At 39.7% G+C, this 14,547-nt stretch overlaps 1 protein-coding gene across 1 annotated transcript; it reads right to left on the bottom strand.

The window, feature by feature from the left end:
- Nucleotides 1-9,256: 9,256 nt before the first annotated feature.
- On the bottom strand, nt 9,257-14,254 carry LOC103372563 (dihydrofolate reductase). The gene is made up of 6 exons (XM_008302231.1): nt 14,092-14,254; nt 13,857-13,906; nt 12,216-12,321; nt 10,579-10,702; nt 9,841-9,956; nt 9,257-9,485 (listed from the first exon to the last, which is right to left on the bottom strand). Exons 1-6 carry the CDS (start codon nt 14,181-14,183, stop codon nt 9,410-9,412), a joined length of 564 nt encoding a protein of 187 aa, XP_008300453.1. The 5' UTR covers nt 14,184-14,254; the 3' UTR covers nt 9,257-9,409.
- Nucleotides 14,255-14,547: the final 293 nt, after the last annotated feature.

The following is a 14,547-nucleotide window of genomic DNA, read 5'->3' as shown; positions in this document are numbered from 1 at the left end:
CCAGAGTGCAGTTTTATTCCTGCTGCACCAAGTTACCTTTGATTTTTAATGAATTATAAAAAATAAAAATAAAAAAGGGGGGGGAGTCAACTTTTTTGCAATTTTCACTCTCTCTGCAATTTCATCGCAACAAATATGCTTAAAACATCACAACTTACATCGCAATTTTTTTTTAGAAAAGCTGCCGCAAATGCAGGCATTTTAGACCACAACAATCTCGAAAAAAGCCCACGAATTAAATTGGATTAAGCTATGGTTGTGCACAACTAAACTGAATTAAGGGACTATAGAGCTGCAGCAAAACCTTTATGTTGGCCAGATTTTATTTTTATCTGATTTTTTTTGTGGGTTTTTTTTTTTAGAAAATTGAGGTGAAATGAATAAACGCATTTTATTGTAAATGTATGTTTGTTGTGAGAAATGCTGAAATAATAATTTTGGTACAGCAAAATAACCAACTTGTGTCTGTGTATTATTCTCTGTGTGAAGTCACTCCTCTTCTAAGGCCTAAGACTATTTCATTACTCTGTGTAAATATATACATGTGGTCTTTACCCTCGAACCAGGACATCACTGACTGACTAACTGTGGTGATCCCAGACCCAGAGATTTATTATTTTTCCGCAGTTTTGTTTAGACCTTGTTACATACACATAACCTTTACAGTTGAAGCCAGAAGTTTACATACACTCTATAGAAAGACATAAAACCCTTTTTTCCTCACTATCTGACATTAAATCAGACTAAACTTTTCCTGTTTTAAGTCAGTTAGGGTTATTTGTCGGGTCGCGGAGCAGATGGATGGGTTATTTGCTAAACACCAGAACAATGACAGAGATTTATTTATTTTTTTCTAACTTAGTGGTATTCAAAGCGCTTTACAATGTTGTCTCATTCACCCATTCAGACGGTGAATGGTGACAAAGCTGCCATGCAAGGCACTGCCTGCCATTGGCAGCAACTTTGGGTTCAGTGTCTCGCCCAAGGATCCTGCAGTCAGCTCACCTCTCTGATTCCTGATTTTGGAGAGCATATAGGAGCAGGCCTTTTTTGTAGCTGGTGGTATGAAGGAGACAGACGGCAGCTTTGGAGAGCTGGTATTGAGCTGGTCTGGTAAACTCTCACAGGTCTTGCGAAGTGCTGTTAAGGTAATAAAAAAGTGCAGAAGAAAAGATTAGTGCCAAATTAAAATTCAGTATCTGAGGATCAGAAAAATGTAAAACAATAAATTTTTTTGATGAGGGATTCTTAACATATTTCATTTTCAAAATTAAGGTTATTTTCACCGAAATAACGTGATTTTGAGGTCTTTGCAAAGTACATTATTGCAAATTTTGGAATCAAAGGGCATTATAAGACATGAAAATTATGATTTTTGGGCTGTCTTTGTCTCATGTGATATTTTATGTGCTTCAAGTACATTGTACCAATATACAGATGTTGGTAATCTAACAGGTAGATGTTGCTTATACATACCGATCAACTCTTTCAAAAGCATTTGGTATATCCATTATTAACTCCTTCAAAAGCTTCTTTTGCCGAAGGTGAGATAAATAGTGACACTTTAGCTGAACTCAACATGCCTCCAGCAAAAACTCATGAAGTCAATCGATCTTTTGTTTGCCTTGTCTACTTTAAGAAAGGCTCATTAATGAATGCTATCAATGGCATAGTGCTCGAGAGAGTACAAAAATATTTCATGGAAGATTCTGATCCAAGTAATCAAAAGTTGCCAAATGGCATCTGTACCTGCTGCAGAAATATCCTCTTGGATATAGACAGGGGAAAGCCTGCTTGTTTAGATGATCCAGTTGATTTTTCAACTTCAGGGTTGTCCGTGCAGTATTTGCATGATTGCAAGGGCCAACCCTGGTCAAGAAGGCCATAAATTTGGTGGCAAAATCAAGCAAGGGCCTTTTCCTGGTGGAAGGCCACCTTTGCCATGTCCTAACAGGCTAGCCATGCCTAAGCCAGTCAAAATCTGCAAGCGCTGTAGGCAGGTGATTGGCAAAGGGATCCAACATCCCCAACCTTGTGGCATTTCTGATAGGAGGGAGACTCTGCAAGATGAGATGCTTCAAGATCCAAGAGGTGCAGAAATGGCTGCTTCGGCTCTCATTAGGCAAAAAATAGATGCTGCTCCTAAAGATTCTTCCTCCGTTAAGCTTGCCACAAGCGGTTTGCCAACAAATATCCCCATACCTGGTCCACCCCGAGCCCGAAAATCCCTTTTTCAGGATGAAAGTGTTCCAGCTTCAGAGCCATGAGCCACAAGGACTGTAATAGTCAACTGCACAAGTGTGTTGTAACCTACAACTCACGACACCAGTAATTTTTTTGTAGCCTGTGTGTGAGAATTTTCTTGTCTTTTTGTGATTTTTTATTGTTGGTTAGAATTTTGTTCTGGTTTCTTTTCATGTTTAAGAATTTTTAACATACATAGAAAAACCAAAAAATAAACAATCAAAAAAAAAAAACCTTGTCTGTGATTGGTACCTTGATGTGGTAGATAGGCTTAAGGAGGTATGTAACTCCTCTGAACTAAATCCAGTCAAACACTTTTGAAAATATTTACACTAAGTGGCCCTTAAAACATCCGTTTTCATGTCTTAAATGCCATTTTGGTCGACAATTTACAATACTGTGTCTTTGTGATGACCTCAAAACCACCTTGTTTGGGTGCAAATAACCATAATTTTCAAAATGCATTTTTTTGTGAATCCCTCATCAAAAAATTTAATTGTTTAAATTTATCTAATCCTCAGATACTGAACTTTAATTTGGCACTAATCTTTTCTTCTGCACTACTTTTTTATTACCTTAACAACACTTCGCAAGACCTGTGCTCTCTGTGCTACATTCTGTTGACCTCCTGAGGTTTGTGCCCTTATATTCTTGATGCTGACATTCAAAAGTTATTATGTAAATCTGAAAGAAAAGAACCACTTAGTTCGTTGTGTCTGTCCCATACCTGACTTGTTATCTACAGAGCACATAAAAATGACGATGTGTGATCTGGTATCAAACATTTTACTACAGTAAAAAAAAAAAACATGCTAGGACCTAGAACCTATGCCCTAAAGGTTAGGTTACAGATCAACCTCAAGAATAGAGGTCAAGGTCTTTAATATCCTGTTGTGGAAAAGAGCTGTAGGTAGGTTGTGCAAAAGGAATGTTGGTGAAACCTGTAAGGAGTCAATACATGTGCTCGCTTCAGGACTCCAAATTGCCCATTAGTGTAAATGTGACTGATTTGTCTATATATGCTAAAATACGTAGTTAGACCTGTAAGTCCCAGCAACCTGTTCAGTGCATGCTGGGATAGGCTCCAGCCCACTCTTGAACCTGAACAGGATAAACACATTAGAAAATTGATGAACCATAACCATAGCAACAACATTTGATGACCAAAGTAGTGACTGTGGAACACCCACAACATAGATCTGTTGTAAACATCTGGGAAAGTTCATAGGACACTGAAATACTAAAATGAATACAAACGGAAGGTGGCCTAGGTGGAAGAAAATCGTATTTTTAAACTCTATGACATGTTTTGAGGAGTGGTAAACAGGAATTTAAAACACACACAATTTGTAGTAAAAGAAAAAAAAACATACAAAAGCATCCTTGAAGCCAATATTTTGATGCGTGTTAGTCAAGGGTGGTGAGTCTACATATGACAACTGTTCATCTTTATGGTCCGTTTGGCATATGTTGTCATGACATTTCTGTTCAGATGTTATGAAATTTCCCACTGTTTAAGGAGCAGCAGCAGTTCAGTCAGCAGCTATATGGCCTCTTTGTACTCCTGTAACAAGCTGTATGCTGCCTTGAATTCTCACAGTGATTGTAAGACTTCTGATAGGGATGACACATGCACACTCATCTGCATTTGCGCAGGAAGCCAACATTCGCTTGCATAGTTGTCCCTGGCACTATGATTTACAGTAGTTGAGGTAGACAATGGCAACAGTTAAAAAAAAAAACAAACTTCAGCTGCTGTTTGTAGAGAGCATGTGACAAGGTCAGACAGGTAAAGTGCAGAACATCTGCCCCCTCGTCCTCCTGCTTCAGATGTAAGAAGACAATGTGTTTGTCATCACCTTCTGTACTGCCTGTATTCATTTCTACACACTATTGTTTGTGTGTGGCCTTGTGTTTCTTTCATCCAGGTGTGTCAAACTGTTGCTGATGACTCATATTGGCGAGGTGTGTGTATCCGTAGGATGTATAAATGTACATCAGTACAGCTAGGGTAATAATATAATATATAATAATATAATATAAAGAAGGGTAGTGTTGTATAATGTACTTTTCAGTGCACACCCTGTAACATCGAGCTGTATTTCATTTTACGATCTGACTGCAGCCTAATATGACAAGACATAAAACAGATAAATGCCTCATCCCCCCATATTTGTCCTCCTGAGTTTGGGCACATTACAGGAGCAGTGCATGCCAGGATGAAACAATGGTAAAATTGAAGTAGATAGTAGAGAAATAGAAATTATATTTTATTTGATTACAATGAGCCTGTAACTATCTGAGAATCACCTTCAGAACAGGAGTGTCTACATTTATTCACACATCCTCACCCTCTGCACATGCATCTGCTAACTCATACTATTTCCAAGGAAAAAGACGGAGCCCCACCACCACTTAAGCTTACAGCTTTCCTTTCATTCACAACATCTTGTTTACATACAGAAACAGTGGCTTGCAAGTCCTGAAACATGATAAGTATTACTGGCAAGAGTCCAACATGTAGCCTGCAGTGTCTCTCCAAATACTTAAAATGTTCAAAACAAGGCTGCCAAGAGCAGTTTGTGGGCTGTAAAACAGATCAGTGTCCTAACAGAGCAGCAACATTCACCACAGAGCTGGGTCCACAGGGTTTGCATTTTGAGTGACCCCTTTCACATATATTTATAGTCATTTGATTTAGAGTAAAACCACGTATTGACTAGTGCAGCTATAAAGTATTATAAATATGCATACAAGTGATTGGTACAAACAACCAAGCTGAGCCTATTTTATTTGCTGTATCCAGTAAATTGTTGCTGGTTTAGTCTATAATACTGCATTGGATTTTGGGAGATGAGCATCATTTTTTAAGCACAATCTTAATCCACAAAGTAATAATACTAACAAGGAGGAGTAAAATGTACTATATTTCCCAAATCAAAAACCATAAAGATTGTAGATTCCTCAGTAAAGTCGAGAATCCCTTACAGTGCTATAGTACTCACTGAAAAAAAATTGTTTAGTTCTACTACTGGAGCTAGAACCCAGACTGGCAGCTAATTGATAGAGTACATAAAATATATTTTAATCTTGTAGTGTTCTTACTGTATGATTGCACAGTACTGAATGACTCGAGTAGTTTTTAGCATTTGCACAATGCTATGACGGTTCATTTGCAGAAACTGTAGTGTTTGTGTGAGAAGCAAGATATTTTAGCAGCATTTTCTGCATGGTGACATTCAAACCCCCATCTGTGCTTCTCTGAGGGGTCAAGCCTGGCCTTCAACCAGCACCAACACAGACAGAATAGCTAATCATGGAGGCAGTAGCGAAAATGTCATTCCTTAACATTTTATCTCTCCACAAGTGAAGGCCAGATTTTTTTTCTCTCTCTCGGTTACAGCTTTCATAATGACAGACTAAAATATTATCATTATGATTTATATGTATGTACATTTCTGTATGCATGTGCACCTATGGATGTGTTACGAGCTACTTATCATGTAGTCGAGTGGAAGGCTGTGTGCAATGCCAAACATGAGATGACCAGTCACATGTAACTCAGCAGTCTGCTGTCCATTCTTGACCAAAGCAAATTTCAAAACATGACTTGATAGGAACCTTCTGCTGCCTGTTTTCAAGTACATACCAGTGCATAGACCAATTCCAAATAGTATCCACCTATGGCTGTCAAACAAAGCAAATATGTGTGACATGTATATGTTCTACATATTTGCTTTGTAGAGTATATTGTATATATAAATATATATATCATAGTCACTCAAAACAACCTAATGAACCATCCACACTGATAACTCTTATTTCATGGCATACATTCTAAGACTTAGATGATATACTGTACATATAAAGATCAATACTTTATTTTCTTTAAATATTATTTGTCTGCTGTCAGTATTAAATGATACTTCATATCCTACAAAACTGGAGGAAATTAGTGGCACATAAAGTGCTTGTACTGTTATTGTTGGAATGTGCGCAAACTTACCTTAAGGTGTCTCATTCTTCACTGTGAAAACTGTTTAAACTGCAGGTCCCCTCCAGTTCATAGGCCACTGTCAGTGTGCAGACTGAGCAGAAACCAGTAGGGAGACCAGACATCTGTACAGGGGTGTGACTGATGAAAGGAGGGAGTGAAGACGAATATACGTCAGATGAGAGCACAAGGCTAGCCTATGGCAGTCGAGAAGCAGGAAGCGTACAGCCAATGACAGCACATCCTTTTGTGAGCACCCCCAGTGCAGACAATGGCATTTAGTAAAGCATTTGCGCAGGTAAGACTCATTTCTTTTCACCTTCAGGACTGTTGATGTGTGAACTGACAATAGTGCCGTCAACGTCACCGCAAAGTTCAAGGCTGCAAGCACATTTATTTTGGTGACGATTGCACAGCAGCAAGCTTCACTCACTTCATAGACCTGTTACCATATTCAGAAGCCAGTGATTGCGAAGTACTAATAAAATATGTCACTATAAAACATACCAGATTGAAAAGGACTAATATTTTCAAGCTAGCAACATAGTAACAGCCTTAAGGCATGCTACTGCCTTGTCTTCCCTCTGAAACAGTGATTAATCTCCAAAAGCAAGAGGTTTTCTTAAGAACTGATACCAAATTAAATATTGTTCTTGGCTGTAATGGTCTGAATGAAAAGCTAAAAGACTCGTAGGTATGGGGAAATGTTTACAGGTCAGTTAGAGCACAGGCAAGTCAAATTTTCTGGACATTTCCAATGCGTGGATGGATAGATGTCTTGCTGCAAAATTATAACAACAACAACAACAACAATAACAATAACGATAATAATAATAACGATAATAATAATAATAATAATAATACAGTGCATATATAATAACATATTATATGTCCAAATCAAGTTTGTCATTTTGCTATACATACACAGTAGTACAGGCAAGATGAGAGAGCGTTTCTTCAGGATCCAATAACTTTAAGCAATTTAAATAAAGAAGTGTTTACATATCTAGATCAGCAGTTTGATGTTCCTCGGAGTGCAGATCTTGCAGGACCTAAGCTGTAACAAGAACATTGCAGCAATCATCAAACGGTCCCAGCAGAGACTGCATTCCCTGAGGAAGTTGAAACAAGCCTCTCTCCCTGCCAGCATCCTCAGGACTTTTTACAGAGGTGTGGTGGAGAGCGTTCTGACCAGTGATGTGCAGTGAAGTTCATGGCTGGTGAGGCACTGACTTCATCAGAATCAGATTTACAAATACTTGCACTCTACAGAGTAGCTCAGAGTAGAACATCAAGTTCCTCGGAGTGCAGATCTTGCAGGACCTGAGCTGGAATAAGAACACTGCAGCTCAGGTCCTGTAAGATCTGCACTCTGAGGAACTTGATGTTCTCCACTCTCTCCACAACATTCAGCCATCCAAGCTGATAGAGAAGCTGATAGACCTTGGTGTCCCGACTCCCACCTGTAGCTGGATCCTGGACTTCCTGACTGAAAGACCCCAGGTGGTTAGAATAGGTGTCCGCTGAGCTCACGATCAGCACAGAATCAACACAGGGCAGCTGTCTCTCCACAGTGAAAAGGATTTGTCTCAACAAAGGAAGATATAGATCTGTCCGTAATTTAAGACCTTACAATATAATGTTGTAGACAGGAAAGCAGCTCCGGAACAGTCTCCAATTTAACTTTAAAACCATTTGCAATTGTTTTTTTTTGGCCTTTGTGCTTTTATTGGATAGAGCAGTGAGAGAGAAAGACAGGAAAGGTGGGGGAGAAGAAGAGGGGGAGGACATGTGGAAAAGGGCCATGAGCGGGACCCAAACTCATGACCTCCACATCGGGACTGTAGCCCTGTACATGGGACGCTAGCTCAACCAGGTGAGCTATAGTGGCGGCCCAAAAAAAAAAAAATTTGCAATTTTAAATCAAAATAAAACTCATCTTTTCCTGTCTTGATTTTAGTTCTTCCTGAAGTTGTCTTAGACATGTCTTGGTTTATTTTTATCATACCATTTTATTGCATGGGGCCTCCTAATCTTATATCTCTCTTCATAATTGCTTTTACTCCTACAGTCCAGTCTCTTTTCAATCTAGCTAATCAATCTGTCTTTGGTAAGTTTGTTCATGTGCTGGTGTCAATATGTAGTTATACTCGAGTACTTCTTGTTTGTATGCCGCCTCGTAACCGGGTCGTTATTGATAATGAGAAGCAGTTCTCAACTAACTTACTTGAAGGAATGAATGTATGAATGACTGAATGAAGGAAGGAACACTTTACATCCATTCTTGCACTTATGAATCACTACTGTATGTCACTAACTTCTCAACTTAAAGTGCAGACAGATTTTTTTTTAAAATTACTTTAGAGACACGTTTGTTTTTTTTGACTTTTTGTTCACTGTCTGCTTTAGGCTCTTCCACATCCACACAGATCTGTGCACTTCAAGGAGACTTTTTGCATTTGCAATTGGAATGTTTGGGTTTCTCTCTGTAATACGATTAGATCCCATTATCTATAGTATCCTGAGATAACGTGTTGTGATTTGTCAATTTATGTGTAAAACAAAATTGTTTATTTATACTTGTAGCCCAGTCATTGAAGAATTTTAGTGGATTAAGCCTTGTTCTGGTTTTAAGATCACTTGAACCTTGCTATGATCATGTAGTCAAATGGTTGTAGAGGGACATCATCCCACCTTAAACTGCTAGTCCCATAAACACCTTTAGTCTGGGTTTCAGTGAACACATTTAGGCTGTGCTCAAAGATGTGATTCAGTTCCTTTGCTTTGGATTAAAAAATAAATTCAAGAAAAAAAAAATACAAAAATCCATCACTACCTTCAGTTCTAGTTTACACAAGGGTTGGGCAGCAACCAAGCATCAATCTCTGACACCAGGTTCAATTGCATTTAAAGATGTTATTTGTCTGACCTAGTGGTGACAAAGAACAGTCTGGAGTTGATCCACAAATCACAGGAAGATGAACTGAGATTAAGCATTGTGCAACAAACCAAGATGGATTAAATCGCAAGAAATCAGTGTTTATTTCAACACTAAGAGAAACACAACTGTAGTGCATACATTTTTTTTGGAAAAATTACAAGTTCAAGGGCCAGTGCTGGTGTCCAATAACAAAAATCACATTGGCTGTTTTCCTCAGTGCCTGCTCATTACTAGATGCTCTCATAGACTTCAAATCTGTACTGGATACCATTCTCCTCCTGCAGTTCCTGTGGCACTTCTGGAAACCTGGAGAAGAACATGTGCTTTTAATATATTTGCTTTAGAAAAGTTGCAGAGGAAAACAATACAAATGTTACTTGGCCATGAAAAGAAAGGCAAACAGAAAAATGATTTCCCAAACTGCTTCATATGGCCTTGCTGTGCTCACTCCACTTATTAAGTCCAGTGACATGAGAGGTCATTAGCTCACTTTCTGTTTGGTCTCCAGATAAACACTTTAAATTACTGAGATCTCAGCAATCAACTTGGCTAACACAATGTTCTAATAACTGAAAGACCTAAGGGCCCAAACTACTAAAGACTTGAGTGATACAAACTCTTAATTCCCTCAAAACTGTGCCAAGCATGGTCATGGTCTTACTCTGGCAATAGGCGATATTTTTCAGGACTGATTTCCGGGAAGAATGTGTCACACACAAATTGCTTCAGGATTCGTGTGACGTATATTCTCCTGGTTCCCGGCCTCTCCATCAACTCCTGGGTAGCCCAAAGCAATCACAACATAGTCAATAAAAGAAGAAAGTTCTGGGTGTGCTAAAAAACAAAAATCTGTAAACCCCAGCTAGGAAACCCACCAGATTCTTAAAAACAAACAAACAAACAACCAAAACAAAAAGATACAAATTAAAGAGAAAAAATAAATTACAAAAGAGAAACTAATGCAGCAGATTGGTTCTGCCGGAGGTTTTTTGGTTCCTTCCCACCGTTGCCATCTGTTTGCTCAGAGGGAGTCCAAAGGCTACTTTGGATTGTTGGGTTCTCTGTATAAATTTGTAAGGTCTATACCGTACTTTGTTAAGCACTGTGAGATGACGTGTTGCAAACTGCGCTATACAAATAAAATTGAATTGAATTGAATTGAATTGAATTGTGCAAGAGATGTGTGTAACTGCAGCTCATGCTGAATTGGTTGACCACCTGTCACTGACAGCAGCAACCAGTGTAACAATCACATTAAATATTCAGTAACTACCTATAGAATATTTCTAAGATAGTTAAACCCACTATACACCAGTTACCTAAAAAAAATATTGATTTTTCACAATTTTCCAGCAAGACTCCAAACTAATGGTAGGGAGAAAAAAACGGATGGAGGTACCTTGTAGACGGAGCTTCCTCCAATAACCCAGACCTGGTCAACCTGCTCAGCCAGCTCCACGTCAACGAGCCTGAGCGCTGAGTTGAAATCTGCTGCCAGATAGTGTGCTCCTGCTGGGGGCGCTCTGGAGGAAGATTGGCAGTTAGGTCAGTTAGAATTGAGCAATACTTGCATTTATTTGCAAAGAAACATTTCACTGCAGCACATTTTGGCCAAGATGCCTAAGCAGCGTAACATCCTGCTAAATGGCAATCATGGTATGTAAGGAGTCAAAGGGTAATTCCGTTTTTGTTCCACCTGGTATATTTCCCATTTATGCGTCTATGATTAGTTAAGATAAGACAAATGTTTATTCATTTGGGAGGAAATCATATTGCCAGATATTGCTCAGAAAACATTATTACAGAACATGAAAAATTCAGTGCTTCATATGTTGGTAAATTTACACATATTGACAACATGGAAACAACTTCTTACTTTGCATAGAGACAATGTATGAACCACTATGCACACCAATTTTTTTCACCATTTTGACAAACACAATAAAACTTTAATGCTGGCTTCTGATACTTGCCACGCATCAGACTGTACTGATGTTAGAGGCCCGAAAAGTTGTGAAAAGTTGACAAAGACTATGTTTAGGGAGGAAATACAGATGCATCTATGTAATTACACTTACAGGAAATTTCCGGTGCCCAAAGGCACCCGTGTTTTAAAATTTTGCACTTTTTTTCCATTTTCATTTAGTTCTGCTTGAAAGATAAGACATTTTCTGGTTTGAAAACATGACAGTCTCCTTTTGCTTAAAGAGACCTTTGTTGTTAGTCCCAAATAATAAATAAGCAAACCCTGAACAAAATGTGAGTTGTTGGAGCAACACCCAACCTGAAATGACACAGACTGACCGTTACTTTCTCTAGTGTTATGTATTCTGTGCGAAGACTGATCCAGGCATTGACAAACTGGTCGTCTGGTCAGTGTGGGAGGAAGTAACCATCAGTGCTTTGTAGATGTCTTTTTTTGGTTCAGCTCATTTGAGTCCTGTGAATGGTCTTGTACTGTCAAAGTTGTAAATTTGTATTGCGAGTCACAGCATAGATCGTTATACATTCCTGTCTACAACTCACAGTTGGAGGAAAAAGCCAAATTGTTTTCCATTTGGTTACTGCTAGTGATACTGTTGTATCTATGTTTGATGTAGGTATAGTTAAAATATTATTTTTCTAGAGTTCAGCAGTTTCATCAGCTGTTCTCAGTACGCTGTCCTTTCAGACAACTGCGCTGAATGATATGAATTGGCTAAGTTGAAGAAGGTGATAGAGTGATAGAGGTGAGTGATTCCTTTGTGCTGCAGAGGCAGGAAGTGGACAAGGTTATTGTGCAGTTGAAAATGAGAATTGTGCCACACTGGGGCACAATTCTGCCACACTGGGGCACAATTCTGCATTGTGTTAAGGATCATCTAGTGATTCTTATCCCCCAGAAAATTGTGGCCACCGGTATCCTCCATGCTGAGGCAGATTGAGTCTGTCCTCCTCAACAAAGACGGACATGCAAAGAATTCAAAAAACAAAAGATGGACTCTTAGTACTGCTGTATTGACTTTTGTTGCTTTGACTGAACTGTGGTACACGTACTTGCACTCTCTGCTGAGGACGATGTTGATCCTGTTGCTCAAAGGTCTGTTTTTCTCTGGGATAGAGAACCATGTCTTCCTGCCCATGATCACCACATTCTGCTTGCCTGCAAGACAGCAAGGTTTGAATTCATTCACAATCAATCTCTAACTTTCTCTGTTATTCATTTTAAATTTTGTAACTGACAGTGGAGTCCTTAACCTGTTTTGGTTTTATTTTATCAGAGAAGGCAATGATAATAAAACACTGATTTTATAGGCATGGTCAAATAATGTTTATGAGCAACTGAGCAGGAATAGACAGATTATTGACCTGACTGACTATTGGCTGGCTGATTATTACTGGCTGATATTTGGCATTTTTCCGATTAGTGAAAATTAAATGCGCTACTTTGGTTCCCATCATAGACTGTGTAAGAAAGATGGACATGGCTACTGTGACGTCACCCCCTGGTGTTGGGACTGAGACAGTAAGGTCAGGAGTTTGCTACTTCCTGGTCAGCATCTTGGATTTTCTTACAGCCAGAAGAGACCATGTTTAGAGAAAGGGGTGGAACCAGGGAGCAGTGATTGACCAGACTGACTCAGTCCCCAAGGCCTCTCTGCCGCCCACCTTTACTGGCTTATTCTGTGTTTACTGGGACTGCTGCAAAAAACGTTAGTCTCCGTAAGTGGAGCAAAACTCTACAGGTCAGTGCTAAAGTCATCTCAGTAACTGGCTGTTTTTTTCATGTCCACATCTGGATGATATCTACATATAGAAGAAGTAACCCAGTAATCGCTACTATAGCTGCAGTCATTGAGTGGAAGTTAACATCAGACTGTGTGACTACTCATGGTAAAACATGCTCTTGTGCTTCAAATTTGGTCTGTAAATCTCAGGTTTGTTTCCCAACAGTGATGTAAAATTGGGTTCGTCAGCATCCTAAATTTGTTACCTATTGACTGTAACTAAGTTTCCAAAACTTAAGTACTACTTTTGGGAAGCTACATATGTTTGTATATTTAATTTTGTTTTATTTTAACATGTCCCTTACTTGTGGAATTGTCTTTACATAAAGGCAATACAATACTTGAAAATTCCCTCAGAATCTAGACTTCTGGAAAAAGGTTGGACTTATAGCAATTCTCCCCATAGCACTGATAATACAAAATCCTAAACTAAACCAGTGTGTACATTTGTTTGCATTTCTTCTTCAGTGCACATATGTTGTATTTTAATACAGCCCGATTTTCAATAAAGCTGTTTGCATTTTTTGTGTGCAGTTGTCAGACAACAGAATGAGTATGAGATACTGACAAAAACGTAGCCTGTTAACATTACATGTTAAGCGGGGTCACTTCAAGCCCATTTCTCAGTTCCACCGCTGAACTGCTCCTTTTGTAACCTCAACATGCTGTGTCCATGTCCAACAGTCACATGGACACAAAGTTAGCAGCCACAGATGTCAGCAGCTGTGTGGTGGAAGTTGTTGCCCCTTCCACTCAATGAAAGAGAGTTTTCTTCCTAAAGGGGGCGGGGCTAAAATGAACCGTCTTTGCAAAATGTTGAGCTGATAATGCTGCTGCTCACTGGAACCAAGTCACCCATCAACTCCGAACCCAAATATTCGAACCGGAACACGAGCTGGATGTGAGTTACCTTTTACAGATGAAGTGGCTGTCATCTTCCGGAAATGCGCAAATTCGTTGCTATAAAAGAAAAGCAGAGGTCGGTGTAGTTCTTACGCAAATAGATAGATAGATAGATAGATAGATAGATAGATAGATAGATAGATAGATAGATATGGATCTGTCTACCACAGAGAGCTGTTCAGCCTGTGAGCCGGGCTGAGCAGCTCTCTGTGGTTCTACTGAAACGGACCAACTCGACTCACCCGAGTCGAACCGGATGCCATGGCAGGTGTCCGTTGTTGCCCATGCCCAGGTCGGGACACACTGCCACGATCCCGTTCAGAATGCGGGACATGATGAGCGGACCGAGCCTTCGTGGTGCAACTACAGCTTCCCGCCGGCAGAAGCACCGGAAGTGACGTCTCTTCTTCTTGGCGTAGTCCGGACGCTGAGAGCCGGCTCGGTGCAGCACCGCCACCTTGTGGCCTTATAATTTATGTTATAATAACATAGCAATGTGCCTATACAGGGCTCCCGACCATAGGTGAAGGGAGGGGAGGGGCCACAGGGACAATGCCCCTGCTGGAATCTGATTGGCCCTCTCTCGCCCCCCAGGTGAAATACTGTCTTGTCATTGAGTAGTTTCTGTGAGGAGTGCTGCTTTATGGGGGCGGGGTGAACAGAGTACTGTGGTAGTGTCTGTGACAGGAGTGGCTGGA

Source organism: Stegastes partitus, unplaced genomic scaffold (genome assembly GCF_000690725.1).
Source record: "Stegastes partitus isolate 25-593 unplaced genomic scaffold, Stegastes_partitus-1.0.2 Scaffold1781, whole genome shotgun sequence".
NCBI lineage: Eukaryota > Metazoa > Chordata > Actinopteri > Pomacentridae > Stegastes > Stegastes partitus.
This window is presented reverse-complemented; position numbering and strand designations above follow the sequence as displayed.

Coding starts and splice junctions, on each gene's coding strand:
- LOC103372563 (XM_008302231.1), bottom strand. CDS start 14,183: ATGTCCCGCATTCTGAACGGGATCGTGGCAGTGTGTCCCGACCTGGGC. Junction 12,322..13,856: donor AGCCACTTCATCTGTAAAAG/GTAACTCACATC, acceptor GCTGTCTTGCAG/GCAAGCAGAATGTGGTGATC. Junction 9,957..10,578: donor GAGGAAGCTCCGTCTACAAG/GTACCTCCATCC, acceptor TGGGCTACCCAG/GAGTTGATGGAGAGGCCGGG.